The 20,070-nt window shown below is 34.6% G+C and overlaps 1 protein-coding gene across 1 annotated transcript; it reads right to left on the bottom strand.

Annotated features, from left to right (window-relative positions):
• Positions 1–1,945: 1,945 nt before the first annotated feature.
• On the bottom strand, positions 1,946–18,480 carry LOC140958752 (cullin-associated NEDD8-dissociated protein 1). The gene is made up of 27 exons (XM_073416316.1): positions 18,256–18,480; positions 17,849–17,945; positions 17,576–17,745; positions 16,157–16,367; positions 14,801–14,966; positions 14,562–14,691; positions 14,067–14,181; positions 13,777–13,934; positions 13,494–13,685; positions 11,324–11,522; positions 11,146–11,247; positions 10,951–11,049; positions 9,751–9,861; positions 9,581–9,664; positions 9,366–9,506; positions 7,242–7,334; positions 7,013–7,134; positions 6,718–6,880; positions 6,392–6,631; positions 5,099–5,347; positions 4,831–5,007; positions 4,599–4,745; positions 4,329–4,445; positions 3,335–3,503; positions 3,096–3,173; positions 2,842–2,980; positions 1,946–2,448 (listed from the first exon to the last, which is right to left on the bottom strand). The coding sequence occupies exons 2-27, from the start codon at positions 17,882–17,884 to the stop codon at positions 2,352–2,354; spliced, it is 3,705 nt and encodes a 1,234-aa protein (XP_073272417.1). The 5' UTR covers positions 17,885–17,945; positions 18,256–18,480; the 3' UTR covers positions 1,946–2,351.
• Positions 18,481–20,070: the final 1,590 nt, after the last annotated feature.

Below are 20,070 nucleotides of genomic sequence, written 5' to 3'. Positions count from 1 at the left end.
TAAGTCCGTAGTAGTTTTACACATTCTTGTCTATTTATAAGGAGTAGATCTCTTATGAAACTGTCTCACATATCTTTATTAGTGAGACAGATCAATCTTACCTATATTTACAATAAAATGTAATATTTTTCATGGGTGACTCAAATAAATATTCGTCTCATAAAACTTGGGGTAGCTTTATGGCTTTTTCATAAACTATACCCTCTGTTTAGTTTCAAACTTGTATTCATCTTAATTTGTTCCCATTAAGAAATTCGATCTCTTATGAAAATTTGTTTTCTACCATTCAATTTCAATTTGATAAAGACCAAAATTGTCTCATAAATAATTGTCTTTCGACCATTATACGTAACTACACTTCTTTGTTGTAGACTTGTATCTATCTGTATTATATTAGAGCTAGGTTTTATTTGATATCTATTCTGCATAACTGATTAAATCTATCAAAATAACTTTACCTTTCCTGATTAACTATATAGAAAAAATTCAGAACTTAGATTATTCGAGCATAAAAGGATGATTTAATTAAATTACTAGCGCACGCTCCAATTAATTCTTTAAATATAATTTAACAGAAATAATTATTCTAATAATTATAATTTTTTTATGAAAACATAGAAATATATATAAATGTATTTTTAATTTAGAATCGAATTTAGCTTCATGAATAAAGTTTGTGCCAATTGTTGTATTATATTCAATTATAACAAAGTTTGAATTTTAGGCTGAAATTTTCATATATATATATATATACCGACATTTTTTCTGCTTGACATCGTTCGACTCGTGAGAAATGATAATATAATATGCATGATATAGAGATGATGATTAAATCAATATGTTTAGACGACATAAAGATTTATAACTCTAACCTTTTGTATAATTTGAATTAAACGATAATACAAGACCCCATTTAGTTAGAGTGTTGTAATAGAGAAAAGTTATGTTTACTTTCTTCCTCGTCGTCAATTGTAGCTTCGTAAAGATATATTAGATGCAGTAAGTTTAAAGGGGGTAAGGAAAGAAATATTTACTTTTTAATTATATTCGGAATGATATTTTTGACTTATTATATGGCTCTAATTTTGGGACTGTTTCATGCGATCGTTACAAAACGGGCAACACAAAAAAAAAAATTTTGTCGGGTTTGAGTTTTAGCCATTAAAAGCACATGGAGATTTAACTCGTTAATTTTTACATAAGATTTTAGCCTATTTTCGAATTATACATGGGGTTAATTTAATGCACTTTACTCCCAATAAAGTTCTCGCAAATTAATAAATAAGCAACCCCCAAGATCCTAAAATCATTTTTTTTAAAAANATTTATATATGTTCACATCATTAGTATTTAATTATGTACAAATTATGTGGTATGTCCTTTTTTGAGGATGTCACCTTCATTTGTTTCTTTATTTTGTTTAATATAATATAATATAATACACCGCCTTCTTTCGCAGTTACGTTTAAAAAAGAAATTAAGCACATGAGAAACAACGGGCCGACAATTTGTCATTAGTGAGAAACAATGAAATGACAAGGGGAAGTGCGCCCGGTAGATGTTAACCCCACTTTCCCACAAATCATGAAATGACCTAATTTTCTATATTGACGTAAAATTAAAAAATCTAACCCGTTAAAACTACGAGTTCGAAGTTCTAACATCCATATAAAGGAGCTTCTCTCTTAGATGAAAGATATGTACAAAAACTGTCGATATCGAGAAACAAAAAAAACAAAAAAAAAAAAGATTTGGAAGGACTTATCGTTTCGTTAATATTAACAAACGATCATATAAAATGTAGGAATTTATGACGCAAAGGTCAAATATTGTTCAATTTGTAACAATTGCTTTGTCATTTATCATTTACTGCATGTTGGTAACTATATTTTTTAAAAAACAATATGAGACATTTTGGGAACTGAGAACTAATTAAATGTTTACAGACAAGAAAATAAACCTTCTATTGATAAACTATGAAACTATCAAAGTCATCAAATGGTTCCATAATAACATTGTACAAAATATAGAAAATATAAAACCGAGTCCTCCAAATTTAAACTGTAGTCGCCTTTCACAGGACTACGAAACAACAACAAAAGTGCATCCTATACACAGTGCACAGGAAACCACACAGTTTTCAGGAGGGAGGGGGGAGGGGGGGGATCGGTTCAATCTCTTCATAAAAGATTCGCAAATCTAGCAAGTCATGTTCATATTACCACTCCCCTTTTCTTTTAACCTGTAACCAATACATTGTTCGTCTGTAACTGAGGTTAATATCCCAGTTCGAAAAGATCGTGCCCTCAAAGTTTTACAGCATGACCTAGAAAGCATGCACTGAAGTAAGTTCATTCGTTCCGGATTGAAGAGTACTTCTCCCAGAGAGTTGGGGACTTGGCTATTTCGTTCATAAGATACTTAAACTTGTGACTGCAATCATCTCCGCTGCAATCATCAACGGTAGATTATAAATTGAAAAAAGAAATAAAATTCTAAAATGATATAATCTCATGAAGGTAAAAGAAAATATATGCAATGCAGCTAATTAGAAGAAAACTATTGGGTTTTTAAAGGAGACATAAGCTGGGAATAGCAAAATCCATCCTGTTCCACTTCCAAAATATGTCGATAATTTCTACTCTTCCTGAACAGAAGAAAGAAGAACAAAATGCCACAGAGGGGGTTCGGTCGGAAGAGTTTAAAGGATCAAAGGTCTAACAAATCAAGCCTGAGGTGGTTATAGTTTAGGTTTTACCTGGGTGGTTCTTAAACTTGATACGCTGGAACAATCTGAAGAAACACAAAATTGAACTGTCCAAGAAATCACCAGAAACATACCTTATACGATTCAGTGATGCAATTACCCTGAGGGCGCTCCTGATCATGTCTTCATTCCGGTCAACTTCTTGCTTGACAGCGTCTTGCTTAGGTCTAAAATTAATAGTTTTCTGGAGTGGATCCACCAAAGAATCCAGAACTGAACGTACAATATTATCCAGCAATAATGTTTATTAACATCAAATTTAAAAGCTACAGCGAAGCGGAAAAATAAAATTAACTGCAACTGTGAAACAATGAATTGAAATAAATACCTGCCAACACAGCAGACGGACACTTTTCAGCCAACTTCGATAGGATGAGATGACAAGGCATTTTCACGTCATAATGATCTGGAGAAGAAAAGATGGAAGAATGAATACTGCATTCATCAAGGTATTTAAGATATTTATTAGGTCACGGGTCTTACAGTAATGCTCAAAACTAGTATAACCTAACTAGCCAAGGAATAACAAAGTATTGACAGGGTATATGGGGAGTCAGATTGGCTTACCATCTAAACCAGATGAAAGATATGGGACGATAAAAGATGAAGGATTCATTTGATCGAGACAGCTATCCAACAAAGTGTCTACACATTCAAATGCAGCTTTCCTCAACTCAAGCCCATCATCAACAGTGTGCTTGAAAGGACCTAGATCGACTGTCCTGATCAATTCTTGCTGTGGAAAAAAAAAGAAACTGATCAGCCAAACTTCAATGGTAAAATGACTTCAGCAACCACCAGTAACATGTAACTCAAATATACACTAGGTTGCTTGCAGTACAACTAAAGGGGTACAACAAAGAGAGACATTTTTTGAGATAAAAGGAGAAAGATGGTTCACTTTAACCCGCAGTAAAGGCGTGCCAGCTAGATTGCAGTTTAATCCACACATTTTACGGTTTATTAAAACCAAAGCTAACTTTCGGCTTCTTTGGTCTTGGTTTTGGATTAGCTATGCGGTATATCAATCGAGTTAATTTTTGAATAAAGATAATGATCACTGCCAATATTCTGATGTTCTCTAAACATGAGATAAGTCCTATTATTTAATAGAATTTGAATTTAGGAAACATTATTTTTAATGCATTTTCGCATCACACAAACTATCAAAATTTTACATAAAACATTCTCTCAAATATCGAGTGATAATCTCTTAATGAGCCCCAAATATTCATTTAACCATGTATATAGAAAATTTTTGCCGTTCACATAACACGGTTCATAACGCGGAGTCATAAGCACAACTGTAATCTTTTCGAGGATAAGAAATGAAGCTTAATGCTCACTGAAGCATCGAGTGAATGTATGAGTGGCTGAGCATACAAGCATAAAACAAACCTAGAATATAACACTGTAAGAAACAATGCCAAAAGTTTCGACAGCAAACTGCTGGATCCACAATGTTTATTCCGAATAGGACTTTTATAAGATATCATCATTGGTGCTTCTTATAGTTTGTGAGGCGACTATAAAACAGGGATGAAAATACTAGAGAAATCACCTTAATTACGGTTTGGTCATATAAAAGCGGCAATAGTTCGGGAAGCAAGCCCTTTATCAAGTTCGGTTTGTTATGAGCCGCAGTACTTAAGGCCAATACAGCTGCGCGCCTCACATGCTGCACAAAAAATTGACAAGCCATGAATAGCTGGAATTCTAAAACAGCAAGTAGGAAAATCTGGATGAGATATAAAATACTGTTTTATGATTCCACGTGAATCTTAGGTATATGAATGACTCAAGAATTACTAGGAATGATTTGTCAAAATACCCGGTCAGTATCCTTGATAAGCATCAAGAAAGAAGAAATCTCAGGGTACAAAATCTCATCTATCTTCTCTTGACGCTCAACAATAGAATATTTCACTGCAATCACTGCGGTTGCTCGAGTAAAAGCAGCTGGATATAAAGTCCTCTCCTACAATAATATGTCAAGCAAACCAGAAGAGTGATCACAATCAGCTCCTCCCAACTAAGAAAATGTATCATTTCTTGGATGGTACCTTGAGTTCAGGAACAAGCTTTCCTGGTTCAATAAGTGCAATTTTTCCGAGACATTCAGCAACCACATTGCGAACTCCCTCTTCATCACTTTCACAGTGGTTAAAAAGTAAATTAATGATCTTCTCAACGCTAGAATCATCAAATTCAGCTTTATCAACAGATTGTCTCACAATGACCTGTAAACAGGGGAGTAAGAAGCAAAAATCCGTTACCAGAACACGTCGACTAAAAAGTTCTATCAAATGAGTTTAAATTCAGAGAGCACACCTCTTTCAGAGAGTGGAGTAATAGATATTGCTTCTTCTGCTGATTATCGATTTTGTCCAATATAAAAGGCAGATACTTTGAAAGATTACCAACCGCAATATTTCCAAGAGCATAAGATGCCGCAGATTTTATTTCTTCAAAAGGTGATTGGAAGGAGTCGATAACAATATTCTCGATATGGTCCTGGGAACTTAGATCTTTTCTTCTCCCTATCTCCCCCAAACACAGCAAAGCAAGATGTTGCTTGGCCTATGTGAAATAATGCAGATTGGTAAAATAATATGACAACTAAAAATAGTGAGAAGGAATCACCATCCACGTGCATAATGAATTTGTTGAGAAAGTACGCCTAATATTTCTTTAAAGCGACAAATATTTCTTGAAAACAACAAAAAAGCACAAAAGTAATGCATATAAGAACAATGGGGACTGCTTTCATCACATTCCAAATATTTGATAACAACAAGATTTGTTTGATAAGAAGCCCAGATAGTGAAATTCTTCGAAGTCTTCCGGATGGAAATGCTCAAGAAATGTGACAGAAATAAAGCAGGAAGTGTGTGCATGCTAGTAAGCCGAATCCAACTTGTTCCAATTAGATGTTCAAAAGAAAAGGAACAGCTCAAATATTATTTGATTCGTATAAAAAAGTATCAAACTCGAACCAGGTCAATCATATTCGTTTAAAATTTCAAGCCAATTACATCGCAAATCATTTTATTCAGTAGCTTGTGAGCTTTAATATATGATTTATGGTAAATATACTTAAAATGAAATTCGACCCAACTGAATGAAATTCAACTTCGAACTCTAGTTCACGCTCAGCTTGAGCCTAAAATAATTTAGTTTCAAGTCTAGAACCGTCTAAAAAACTCCAAGCTCTGACTCAAAAGTGTAACATTAGTAGTTTTCGACTCGATTCAGTTTTTCTGCATCCCTACTTCCAACCTCATAGTTAAGAAGAGAAGAAAAGCCAAGTAGTTACTCAAATTCCAATACCTATATTTTCTCACATAATTTCTGACTCCACTTTAGCGGGTCATACATTTAATACCTTTGTTTTCAAGTATTTCAAACAAACAGTTCTTTCGAGAGAGAAGACGGTCTAATTCTTGTGAACTAGTTCTATCACACTCACAATTAGAGTTCACCAATAATTTTAGTTTGAACATCCCCTCGTATCCTTTTATTATCAATAATTATGTATCAACTCTTAAATTTTACAATTTATTTTCTGAATGCATACAATGATTGAAGTAAAGTACAGCAGGTAAGACAAATAGATTAGTATACCGAATTGGTGCTACTATCAGCTTTTAAGATATCTGTGAGCATATTTACAGTGGACAAACAATTCTTATCACCAGCAGCGAGGCACAGAACTGCCACACATTGGGCTATGGAAAACAAAGCCTGTTTCGCAACAGCACCAGACTTGGCAGATGGTTTTGCAGTTGAAAGAAGTGAGTCTAACAGGACATCAAAGCTGGTGTTTGTTGAGGATACAAGGGAACTGAAAAAGTGTTGCAGAGCCTGCATTTTTAGAGATAATGGTTACCACATAGCACACGATTCTATAGCAGGTGCACTTGTGAGTTGTGACAGCGTTAGATTAATACCAGTAGGGCCTGCCCTTGCAGCAATGAGCTTCTAATTAGAGTCAGTGCTTGGGGGAGAACTTTGTTTCTGACAGTCAAACCAACATTTGGACCAGATCTTTTGTCGGCCATTAAGGTAGAGCATAATTCCAGGGCTAGAGCAGCCATATGCAAGTCTGAGTCGCTGGAAACACAAGGCAGGTTTAATATAAGAAAAATTACACTGAGCGACCATAAATAATTTATCACCAAAACTTTGAGGATGAAACTAGATAGCAATTGCAGAGGGGTGGACGGTACAAAACTTGAGTAAAACCTTATCAGGGTTGAAAGTTCAACTACTATGACTTCATAAGCACCAGAAGCAATTTTATCACCATAGCCAACAATTAGTGTGTTTAGTGTTCCCAAGGTCGCTTGTCTTAATGCTCGATTAGCCTGTTAATTAGAAAACATGTAAGCTTATCAACAGCTATTGTACCAATTAGTAAGGTTCATTCCAGAAAAACCATTCAAAAGTAACACAGAAATATAGCACGTTACACCTTTCGTAGGAAAGCGGTCAACTCCGAAATTACATGCTCTAATACGCAAGATAGGTCGAGGTGAAGTGGAGAAGTGGCAATGACAGCGAAAGCCTGCAGAGAGGAACAAAGGATTAAACATTTGAAAAGCAGAGGCATTTTTGTGCAGTAATGTCCCAAAAGGTTAAAAAGAAATGGATTTCTTGAGCATGGCGTCTCAATAAAATCAATTCCACAAAATTCATACTATACATGTAGAAAATCTCCAAAGCAGACTAAAGGCCATCTGACAAAGTCCTGAAGGAAAATAAGTTATATAATAATATAAATCTATCAGAAAAATTTAGGCATGTCTTTCTCTACTCATCGATCGGACTTAAAGATAGTTCGGCTTTAATTGAAGGAATTCAGTTGTTACAAACCGAAGCATTATTTGATGAGTTATGCTAAAGGTAAATCAATATTTGTACATCAAATCTTACGTCCCAGAGGTCGTCCATGGACTCCGACAAATCTGCGAATATTCTATTGTTCCTTTCCAACCATATCGACCAAAAGATGCAATGAATTACCATATACCAAAAGCTCGTAAATCTTCTCCCGGTGGGAAATCTTGGCTCCATAATAAGCATGTCATGTGCCTTATTCAGAAAAGTCCATTGAAAATCCAACTCTTGCAACACTTTTATCCAAATACCACTCGAAAAAGAACAATGCACCAATAGATGGCCTTGATTCTCCTCTTGCTTTCGACATAAGCTACACCATTGTAGGCATAAGACACAGGCGGGCGACCTTCTTTGCACCGAGTTACAAGTGGGCAGTTTCCCCAAAGCTACAATACAAGATAAAACTAGAACCTTTTGTGGGATAGGTACTTTCCAAATATTATAATAGTAGGAGAATAAAGGGAAGTTAGAAATGGGGAAAAAAAAGAGTCGTAGAAAGATCGAAAAGAAAACAACCCGGAAGAATCCCCCAACCAAACTCTAAAATCATCCTTAACCAACTCCAATTTGACTGCCTCTAAGACCCCTAAAAGATTAGTGAATTCACCTACTTCGACCTCATTAAAATCTCTTCTAAACCGCACATCCCATTGGAAAGTAGAATTGATTCTGATTTCGACAACATCTACAAAGTTACGGATCGATTTGTTGGTTAAGGTACATATCTGAAACAAAGATGGAAATCGGTCTTTAAACGATGAAAACCCTCCCCCCAAAAAAAACATCCTCCTAAAAACGAATGATATTACCCTCTTTTAGCACCGCCCTAATCAATTGATGAAAAGCCGAGATAAATTTTCAAGAGCTTCTGAATGTCGAGATCCTAGCCAACCCCACGTCACACCCATTATCTTGAAGACCATAAATGCTCTTGATTACTTTTTTCCACAACGTCTCCCTTTCCACTGAACATCTCCACATCATTCCCTAGAAGTGCCTTGTACCTCAAACAAATATTCCTCAATCTCAGGCCTCCCCTGTCCTTCGGTTTACACACTTGATCCCACCCAACGATGTATGATACATTAGCATTATCCTTGTTTGATAGAGGAGGTTGCGATAACACATTAAATATGACTTAAAATGCAGATGTCAATTAGTAAAAAAAATATGCATGTTTCTCCCTCAGAGAAACAAAAGCAAATCCACTACCACGTTTGACTAGAACTACAAAGTAAGCAACTTCAGGAGCTTCAAATGATAGATGACCCAGCTCATTCAGTCAATTAAAAATTTCACTTACCTAATATTCCATGCACGAAACTAAATAAAAATAGTTTACAAAAGCATAACGACGTATCAGAATACGCTTCTATAAAGCACCAAACACTTCACATTAAGACAGCCACATCAAACAAGAGCAGGGCAAAACGATCCATGAAGAAGAACAGTTGTTCGAAGTTCACTCTCTTATAAGCAGACTTCTTCATCATACAAGATCTACTTCATCCCTCAAAAAACTTATTAAAGTATTTCCGAACACTAACACCACATTCAATAACAGTTATATAGTGCAGTTGGCAAAAATACGAGAATTCAGCCCTTAACACAATCGTAAGAAAGCAGCAAATGCATTAACAACCATGGAATAAAAAAAAAGAAAAAGAAGAAAGCCCCCAGCAAAATCTTTCAATACCTTCACAGCTGTAAGTCGAGTTATCTCATTACCCATCCGATCAACAAGCACAGGAAGACACTCAGGTAATTCTCCCCCAACATGATCACCAAATGTAAAAACCACAAGTCCCATGCAAGAAATGGCACATTCTTTAACCTCCTGAGAGAGAAGAGAAATCACACCCCAAAAAACTGGTGAGAGAACAAGATTTCTATACGAAAAATGGCCCTAACCTGATCTTGATCTTGGTTTGTTAGGCGTGACATTATAGCACTATAAATTGGATGGACATAAGGTTTGAAATCAAAACCATAAGCCTGAGGAACAAGATCATAGCAAAATCTCAGGACGTGGCCCTCCAAAATCCGGAAGACAGATATGCACAGAGAATATGAGAATGGACCTCAAAATTTGGTCGTAGAACACGAACAAGTTCTCCACAAACTCTTAATGCCTCTGCTGTAACTTTGTAATACCGTTCACCAACAGCAGATATAACAGGAGCAGAAATGGCCTAGAACAAGATTTTCAGCAGAGAAGCAAGTTTTAGATATTTGTTGGTCAAATTGTAGTGATTATGAGAAACACTGTTTAAATCTTTCACTTGAGCATTTTACAGATTACAAATTGGTGGGCATAAATTGAACCACTGCCCCATGCTCTACATTATGAGCAGAACAACAATCAATGCATCTGGTTTTAAACAAATTTTTCCTCCTTACACCAATAGATCTCAGTAATCATACATCATCATCTTCAATGATTTTTTGCATGCACGGTTAGAGTCCATAAATAACAGCATCCATTAGCTATAATAAAAGAGTGAAGACTGCAACATATCCTTTTGGTGGTAATGTCAATAAGGACATGGCAAGCTAAAAAAAAAAGGTAATCTTTCTATTTATCTGTTTTATTACTTATGGTCATGATCATTGCATAGATAAGCCAACCATACATGCTGTTTATGAATATTGGAGGACCATGGAATATGCACAAGGATATTGAAGAAAATTTCAAAATATGATAACTAGCTTAAACCACTTACTGAAAGAAGTTGGGGGTGTAATTACATGGACCGTACAACAGAAAATAAAGCCACGGCTAAATTCAGCTATAAAATAGATATCTTTAAGTGGCTATGGTAACTTGCAGAAACATGTACTTATGTTTACAGGAAGCTAATGCAGCTGCTGATTATATTACAAAATTTAGGAGTACATGATACAAGGAAATCACTGATACTTTATAGCACACAGACGAGATAGTCAAGAAGTCGCATGGCATTTTCAAGTCAATTCTAGTAACTGCTTGTTTCAATCTAGCTATCTATTATTTTGGAATTTATTCTCTGATAGAGGAATAGTTTCTGGACTCCTCTTTTCCAATCTTTATTTCTGGAATCTGGGGGTTCTAAAATGAACAATCCAAACTTAACTCAAACAGATTAAAAGATAACAGAGAAGCATCCCGACATTCATAACGGAGTTTCACCACCTTTTTCAACTGATAAAATATTAGTTTAGATAAAGCGCGTTCGCAGAAATTCGCCAAATATTCATACTTTTCAAGACATCATAAAACTCTGTGGCATGAAGACAAGTACCTTAATATAGGGATGGAAAACTGAAGGAGCATGCGAGGCTAAAACTAATCTTGTGAAAACAAGAGCTTCAATCTTTAAATTTGAGGTCGAGGATTTATCCTGTTCATAAAGGTAATATAAGTACTAGAGCATCCCTGGCAAAAAAAATAACAAAATTAATTCACAATATAGAATCCCCAAAAGGGTTAAGCTTACACAAAGCGCTTTCTCAATGCCAGGGGTAAGAGATCCAATGTGGTCAGCAAGGCAATCAGGTAAAACAATTACCACCTCTTTCAAGACTGAGAAGGCACCAACCTGTAAGACATGAAAAATGTAAGAAATTTCAGAATCTATTTTAAAATCACAGGGGTATACTTGCCACATTTTTTACCTTAGTTTTGATAGATTTTTCACGTAGCTGTCTATTTACGGATCGAATTATCTTTGGCACTTCTTGCTTCAATAGGTATTTGGGACTGCATAACATATGCAGAGTATCAGGAAAAAAAAGCCGTTGCATACTTGTTGTAGGAAAGGGGAACGGTGTACCGAAATCAGGGTATAATTCATCAAATTTTGACACAAGCATATCAAAAGTAAACAGGGGTCAACGAAAATGCAGAACACTGGAAATCTTGTATCAGTGACATAACACACCAATAGAGCAAGATTTCTACAGAAGCAGGTACGAATCTTCCTTAGGGCTATAGCCCAGCCCATTTTTTTAATTATTTATGTAGGGATTCCAAAATAATTAATAGTGCTGTAAAATTCTTGCCCTTGCATACGCGTTGTTTCTCTGAAATTTCTCTATAAAATTCAGCCTCATGACTTCGGCCTCTCGAGTCTCAAGCACAGGTGCGAAATCCCTTTTTCAGATTATTTTAAATATTACGATCATTGTGTGATGTGAATGTAATAAAAAATGAGACTTTTTCATGATTGATAGATAAAAAAATCGCAATTCTTGAATAATGAAATTTTAATTTGTTAATTTGAATCAACTATTCAATTAGATCAAACTAAATTTATAAGAGTAGGAAAAAATGAAAATTTCAAGTCGTATTTATTGTCTTATTACTCTAAATTCATGAAATTATCGAATGAGTATTAAAATATATTGTATAGAAAACCATTTAGATTGCTTAATTGGTTTTCACTTGAATATTTGTTGATAAGTCATTCATTGGTTATTGCTTGAATATTTGTTGATGAGTCATTGATTCTTCAATATTGATTATTTGTTGTTTAGTAATTGATGGACTATTACTTGTTTATTTGATTGATTTTTATTTTATTTCTCGTTTAGGGATATAACTTGACTATTTCAAAATGAAACTTCGATTTGCTGCAAAGAAGAAAAGACGTAATCATTTGTTGTTATATTCTATTATGCATTAATTATATTTTTCAAAATCTCGTATGGCACAACTTCGTGTGTATATATANTTCAGGAATCATGTACACATGACAACTGAGTCTTTAAGCAAAATAATTTTCTTTTTAAATGTCAATACGCCATCAAGATTAGTATTACCATCGTAAAAACATGACTTATGCCCAACAAAAAAAGATTTTTCCAATAATTATTGCAATTTCAATTTTTTTAGTTAAATTTGACGGAGTTCAAATGATAACCAACATCATAAAACTTTAAAGCATTAAAAGGCAATTTGAAATTCAACACCAAAGAAAAAAAAATTAAAAATGTCCAATCAAAACCTCACTAGGTTTTGTGAAAATGTTATAATCATCACACAATACTGCAACGAGTTAGGAGTGACTGATTGCCTATGTAGCACAAAGGACGTCAAGGTTTATCTGTCCAAAACTATCCACTATAGATTCAAACCAAACAGTTTGACATTTACCACTATGCTCTTCCTTGACCATCAACTGCTCGGGTTACCCTAATTTCAACTATGACAATTTCATCAGATACGGAAACTTGACCAATTCCATATTTTTGGGATTAAATTAACGCCACTATGTACAGTTTTTTCCCTTCCGTCTTGATACATGTCAAATGACAAATTTAGTCATTGTTAATAAATATTATTCCACGTGAAAATAACATAGATTCAAGCAAATAATGTATTAAATTTATCTTATTCATGTAGAAAAGGCGAAGCCTGAGAGTACAGATAAATCTTTGGCATTGCTTGGTTTGTTGAAGTGGAAGCTTCTATTTCTACCTTTCAAGTTTTCAACACTGTCACTAGCAATATATTGCCACCTTACAAGTAATTCTTTTATCTTCCCAATCTTCTATCTTCGTTTCGTATCTTCGGTAAAATGAGTTTAACAAGTTTTGAAGCTCTTTCAATTTAATTATTCGAAACTCCAAAAAGCAGATCAGCTTACAATTCATGAGGAAACATAAAGTAATTAAACAGGCTAGAGCTGTAAGCTCATTTGAGAGAAAAAGTCACCTTGTCAATGACATCTTGAATGACAATTTATTACAAGTCTCTTACAATTTAATTTTGTGGAGAATTATTTAAAGGATGCGTAAGAACAATGCCGAGAGAAGAGCTACAATGATCGTGGCATACTATTACCACACTAAAATAGAATGTTCGATTCCATATAAAGTATGTATACAATCTTGAAACTTATCAATGTATACCTCCTCATATAGTCTTGAGAGCATCTCAGGACGAGAAACAATTAATGCTGCCAAGCATTTAGCAGAAGCTCGACGCACCTTCCAGCTCACATCTTCATCGTCTGTGTATTCATTAGCACTCTCACTACAAGCTCATAGAATGAAATATTAGCATAAATCCTGTCATTGATAACATCCAAGTCCGCAATCAGCAAACAAATAACTTTGGAACATACTCATCCTCCTCTTCCACACAACTCTCCTCGTCTGTGTCTTCCTCCATGTTATCAGTGAAATTAGGATCATAACTAAGAAATTCCAAAGTAAGACGTAAAATTTGGTCGCAGTAGGAAGATATATCCCTGGGACATCTCAGCAAAAAGCTCTCCAATGCCTGAGCAGAAAAGTATTCAACCAAGTATAAAATGAGAGAAATAAGAACAGGGAACTCAAACAAAGATTGCTCTTCAACACATTATTAATCACGAAAATGATCACGGATACACAATATTAAAAGAACAAGTACCTGCAAGCTGTATTCTCTAAGCTCTTCATCATTCTCTGACGCATTATTACAGTAGCCAATTAGTATTGCAACAGTATCTCCAAGGTGCGGACCAAAACGATAACCAACAGCTCGGCTTGAAAACCAAAAATTCAGAAGTCAATCGATATGATTCATCATAGAAGGGTAACAAAAAAGGTAACACAAATGTCACAACAATCCGAGACACAACAGACCCGCAGTATCCGAATTATCAAAGCTGAAGCTGAATAACATTCTAAATTTCCATGATACACATGTTTCCAATGAACACACCACCAAGTAAAAAATTCATTCTCATATCTCAATAATAAAATTATTCCAGTCCTGGACAAATGAAAAAATCTACCTTTACAATAACTAAATCGACATTCAAAAGGATCGTAAGGGTTCACGGCACATGAGATGGCTCTAACAGCATCAGAGCAATCAGACACATCTAACCATCAGCCAAATAAGGTTATTTCAATAATTTACCTTAAAGCACCAATCATTTGGATGTTTGTCCGTGTAATTTCAGATTTTGTGGCCTTGCTTTTCAAAAGCCGAACAACTTCAACAGTAGCTTTAGCCAACAAATCATCAGACAAGCTTGAAGAGAGAGATGCTGCAGCAGAAATATTGTAATAACCAGCGAAAAGGAAGAATTTAATAAACTGATGAAACTAGAAACAACAAAGTATCATCAACAAGATTTTGAATTAGCTTCATCCTACCAATAGAAGAAACAGCCTTCTTTCTGACACTGGCTTGATTCAAACTCAACTGAGGCAACAATGCACCTAACAAGACCTCATGGTCTGATGCCATTACATTCCCATATTTTTGAAGAACATCACATATAATATCAAGACATTCACATTTGATTTCTGTACTCATTCCCTAAAAAAGAGGATACATAAATTTCATAATAAGGATAAAGAACGCCAAACTCGAATTAAATAACGAAAAAATTTTTGTGAATACATAAATATTTCAACTCACTGCAATAAATCTACCATTACAATATACAAAACACCACACACAATTACACAATCTACAGTTTTGGACCCCATAAGACAAGGTTTAAAAACCCCAACACGTCAATTTTTAAGTTTTAAGCACCCATAAATCAAGAGAGAAGAAAATCTTCCATAAAATAGGTGAAAGAAAATTATTGTTATTTCATACAAGATGATAATGACTATGAGACGACAGCTCCAACACTCCCATCTTCAAGCTTTGAAGGACTCCAAGCACGCAAGTTTATCTCCTTTTCTAGATCTAACAGGTTGCATTATAGGAGAAATCTATCTTTCCCAAAAGAAACCTAAACACACACCTACACTAGATCATCTTTAAATAATGCCGGTCCGTTCTGACAGGCATTATAATTTGTAACAAAGCAGACATTTTGAGATGATGAAGCCCGTGCTAAAACAAAAGGTGTGATCATGCAATTATTGTCCCAAAGTGAACGATGTTAATGGTCTTTCTAACAATCAATTTTTCAGCAGTCAAGTGTGAAACACACTAATGGCTCCAAATTCACATTTGTCTCACAACTGGTTTAAGCAAGTTGCTCGGAGATTATGCTTTACTAATAGTGCTTGAAAATCAAATTACTTCAGATCAACAAGGACAATGAGCTCATGTTGATATCATGATAAATCAACTAAGCTCACCCAAGATCCAATTCATGGGAAATAAAAAGAGGATGATAATAATAATATTAACGAAACAGATAACCTTAACTATGAGGAACCCTTTTCCATTCATAGAGAGATCCAATCGTCAAAATCAAATAAAAGACCATCATGGACCAAGATCCAAAGGGATCAATCTTGTTGGGAGGTAATGCCCAAGGAAAGGAAATATCAAGTGACCAATAACTGAGTGACTTGCACAGCTTCAATTAAATTTATATTATTATTGAATCCTAAAATAAAAATCCCTATGCATTCAAACTATTGTCCTCCAACTTCCAACAAAGTTTGCACATTATAGTATTGATAGTAAGTGTGAATCTGCTACTCAAGAAGGTAGTTGTCTCGTCCATATTGAACACATGCGGGATTGATCATGTGACTCACCGGAGCGGTTATTCCTCGAATCAACTTTGGAGAAATAGATACAAGAACAGATTGTGCAATAGATGGGCTAGGAACTTCCCCAACAATCGTCTTTAAAGCAATACTAGCAATGTCACGGTGTTGCTCTTTCCCATCGAGCAATTTATCACAGAGCTTATTAGTCATCTCCAGAACCTGCTGCTCTCTAATTTTCTTCACCAAAGGAACAAGACTGGAAATGAACATCAAAGCAAAATCAATAACATTGCAGTTTCCCAATATTAACTATTATGAACCGAAAATTTTGCGCAGTGATAATCCTACTACAAAGCATCAAACTTGTAGATAGTAATTTAGGGATGAGACACCCAAAAACCACAAATCTTATCACATCAAGAAGCATAATATAAATTTGCACTGAATATAATACGGAAAAGGCAGAACATTAACTAGTTAATTTCCATGTATAGGGTATCACTCTAATTAAAGGGAACCCCCTTCCTGATATTCACGAAGACCAGGAATGAGTCTAAGCCTACAAGGGGATTGGAAATAATTTTCAACCAGCAATAGACACACCTGAATTAGAACCTCACAAAGTACAGCATAAAATGTGTGTCTGGATTAAGAGAATTGAGCAAAAAGAATAACAATTTAATGAGAGAGATATCCAAATGCTAGTGTATGTATTCTAATTCTAAACCTTCAAACGAAACAATGCGTTAAGGAAAATTATCGCTGAAAAATATGAGCTGTGATATAAGCATGAAGAAAACAAAAATTCAAAAGAGGGAAAAGGGCAAAAAAATTGATTGTAGTGGGGCTTGTTTGTTTTCATTTGGGCGGCATTCTCAGGATATATGTTTGGTTATAAATTTAGGGAAATCTTTGAACAAGTAAGACATATATTTTGTAATGTATTGTTCAAATAAAATCAATTATGTTGATATCAAATCATGTCATAGATTACTTGGTCACGTCAAAATACATAAATGATTTAAAATTATAAAATATTGTGTTTCACACTACAACATAACATCACAATGTAGTATTTTTGGAAAATGTTGAACAGTTGAATTGAAAATAACGATTATACTGAGGCAAGTGAAAAAGAGAGTCTTTGGGGAAGAAGAATGAACATTAGAAGGTGATATTCGGTTCCATCTTGGGGGTACACAAAATGGAATTGGAAAACAAATCCTAAACGATGAAGTAGAATCTCCAAGAGACAAACAAGGATTTATGGCTAACAATAAGATGAGCATATGATTGCTTTGAACACTCTGATCTCTGCAAAGGAATGATGACGAAGGATCGAGATATATTTCAAATCAATGCAGTCAAACAGCAGCATAATGCAGAAAAAAAAAATGCATGAACAAGAATAAGACAGAGAGAATAAATCCAAAAGGCTATTTATTTAAAGAAGCGAGACCAAACCACTTCACAGCTAATCCGGAAACATCGCCTGCTGCATCATCCAGTTGTTGTATGACAATATTAGACAATTTTGCTTCAAGGTCGACATCTAGCTTAAATCCCTCTTTGTTTAATTCATTAAGCAAATCAGACGTCGCCATATAACGGTAATCTTTATCCTTTCCCGTCATCTGTAGGGCATAGACAATATTTAATGAATAATTAAGTCATACTAACATTAGAAAAATAAGAGCAACGAGATGAATTCGAGAATATAAAGTATCCATGACTTACCTTTTCAAGTATCCCAGTTAACGTTAAGTTAGCCATCTTCTTGAACCTCTAAGTGCAACTCGTTCAGCTTGTAATTCAACAGAAGAAGATAGACCACCTTTTGAGTTCATAGATACGAAAAATGAGTATAAGAAGATAGACCACCTTTTGAGTTCATAGATACGAAAAATGAGTATACGCGTCTATGACATTACATACATTAATCAATCAATTGCGATAAAAATAAGAGATTCCACAGAAAAACCCCAATTGATAGAACATTTTACCGAAGGGCATCGCAAAGCAGGAAGTTAACAAAATCAATACAAGTCGGTGAATAAACAAATGGGGTAAAAGAACTCTACTGTCAGAGTGGTTGCACCGGCTTATTATCAGAAATTGTCTCGGGATGGATTGGCATGTGTTACCTGAGATTGCGACAGGAATCGGAATAAAATTCACGCGGGAGCCGATGGTGGACGGACCGATTGTGGTTGTTCTTAAACCCTATTAAAGTATCGGAGAGGAGAGTGAGTCACTCGGGTGGTGGCCAGATCAGATGTAGCCACAACAATCGTGAATGCGGCAATGATAACTCGCGCATTCGCAATGCGTGTTATAAATTATGTGCGCGTAGTTAATTCAGTTTGAATCTAGATTTTTTTTTTGTCATAGATGATTTTGTTTGCATTTGGGGTGGGATCCGATCGAGACCCGTCTCGTGCGCTTCTGATCAATTCTATTTTATTTTTATTATAGTATTTGTTTATATAAATTATAGTATTTGTTTATATAAATTTTGTATTTGAAAGAATTAGTTAATCATTAATTTAAGTCCTGAAATTGTCATATATGTGCTAATATTTTTTAAATTAGTAAAATATGCATACATTTAAATAATACTAAACAATTAACATGAAATTATTTTCAATTTAGAAGAGTTGTTCGATTTAAAAGATAAGTTTTGTTTAGATTTTTTTCTATGTAAAATATGGAGTGACTTAATGAGGTTTTTAGTAGAGTAAGAAAGATAATTATGGATTTAAATATTTTGGTGTCCTCTAAAATAGTTACTCTAAGGGTCTCACACTTAATAATATAGTATAGACGTGTTAGTCAATTTGTATATGAGATTTGTCTCAATATTATTTTATTGAAAATTATAATCTTCTGATTCAATATATTAATAATATTTTAATATTTTATTAAAAAATATTAAAATAATCGACGTAATTCTTCTTCTTAAAACAAACTCAACTTTCCAAAATTTAGGAAATTTGGAGGTGAGAAAAAAATGAGAGCTTAATAATAATGTGTTAGTCAAGTGTGTTAAAAAATCTATTAATCTATCAATAAAATATACTAAATATTAATTAATAATATTATTTTGGATCGGACCGGAATTCTCTCGAATATCAATTTTTTTCCTCATTTCTCTCTCGACATTGATCGGGACGGGAAAAAAACCCGAAAAATCAGGTCGGAAAATATTCGAGACGGGAGTGGGTCGAGATTTTGGGATTTTTTTGCCACCCTAGTTTGCATGACTTAATCATTAGGCTAATATTATATATACATATAAATTTAAAAGATAATGAATTATTTAAAATAACTTCCAAAATTAGATACATATCTTATTTTATCTCCTTAAAAAAGTTGATGGAAATATTTTTAAAAATGGCTATTTTAGGAAAAATTAAAAACTCATAAACTAATTTAATAAAATGAGGCTGTGTTTGGTTGGAGGATAAAATTACGAAATGATTAAGAGATAAATGATGAAGAAAATTATTGAAGTAGAAATATAATGTATAATGATAAAATAATATTATATTTGGTATGATTGTTAAGAATGAGATAATTTAGAATCTTTTGATGAATTGACAAAATTGTCCTTCCACTATTGCGACGGCGGTCGGCCGGCGACGGGGGCGATCGGTCGGGGTCGGCGGCGGGGGTGGTCGGCTGGCGGTGGGGTGGTGTTCGGTCGGCGGCGGGTGGTCGGCGGTGGGGTGGTGGGTCGGCGGTCGGTGGCGGGAAGTGGTGGTGAGTTTGGATATAGAAGAAGGGTAAAATTGGAAAAATATGATGGATTAAGAGTTGGATAAATAATCTTATGTGAGAAGGAGTGATTATTTTATCTCATTTAATATAACCTAATCATTTATAGGAGGGATTGACTTGGTTAAATAAAAATTCTACCAAACATGGGATTAGGTAGGTTAAAAAACCATAAACCCACC

The sequence above is a fragment of the Primulina huaijiensis genome, chromosome 15, assembly GCF_012295235.1.
Source record: "Primulina huaijiensis isolate GDHJ02 chromosome 15, ASM1229523v2, whole genome shotgun sequence".
NCBI classification, from domain to species: Eukaryota; Viridiplantae; Streptophyta; class Magnoliopsida; order Lamiales; family Gesneriaceae; genus Primulina; species Primulina huaijiensis.
This window is presented reverse-complemented; position numbering and strand designations above follow the sequence as displayed.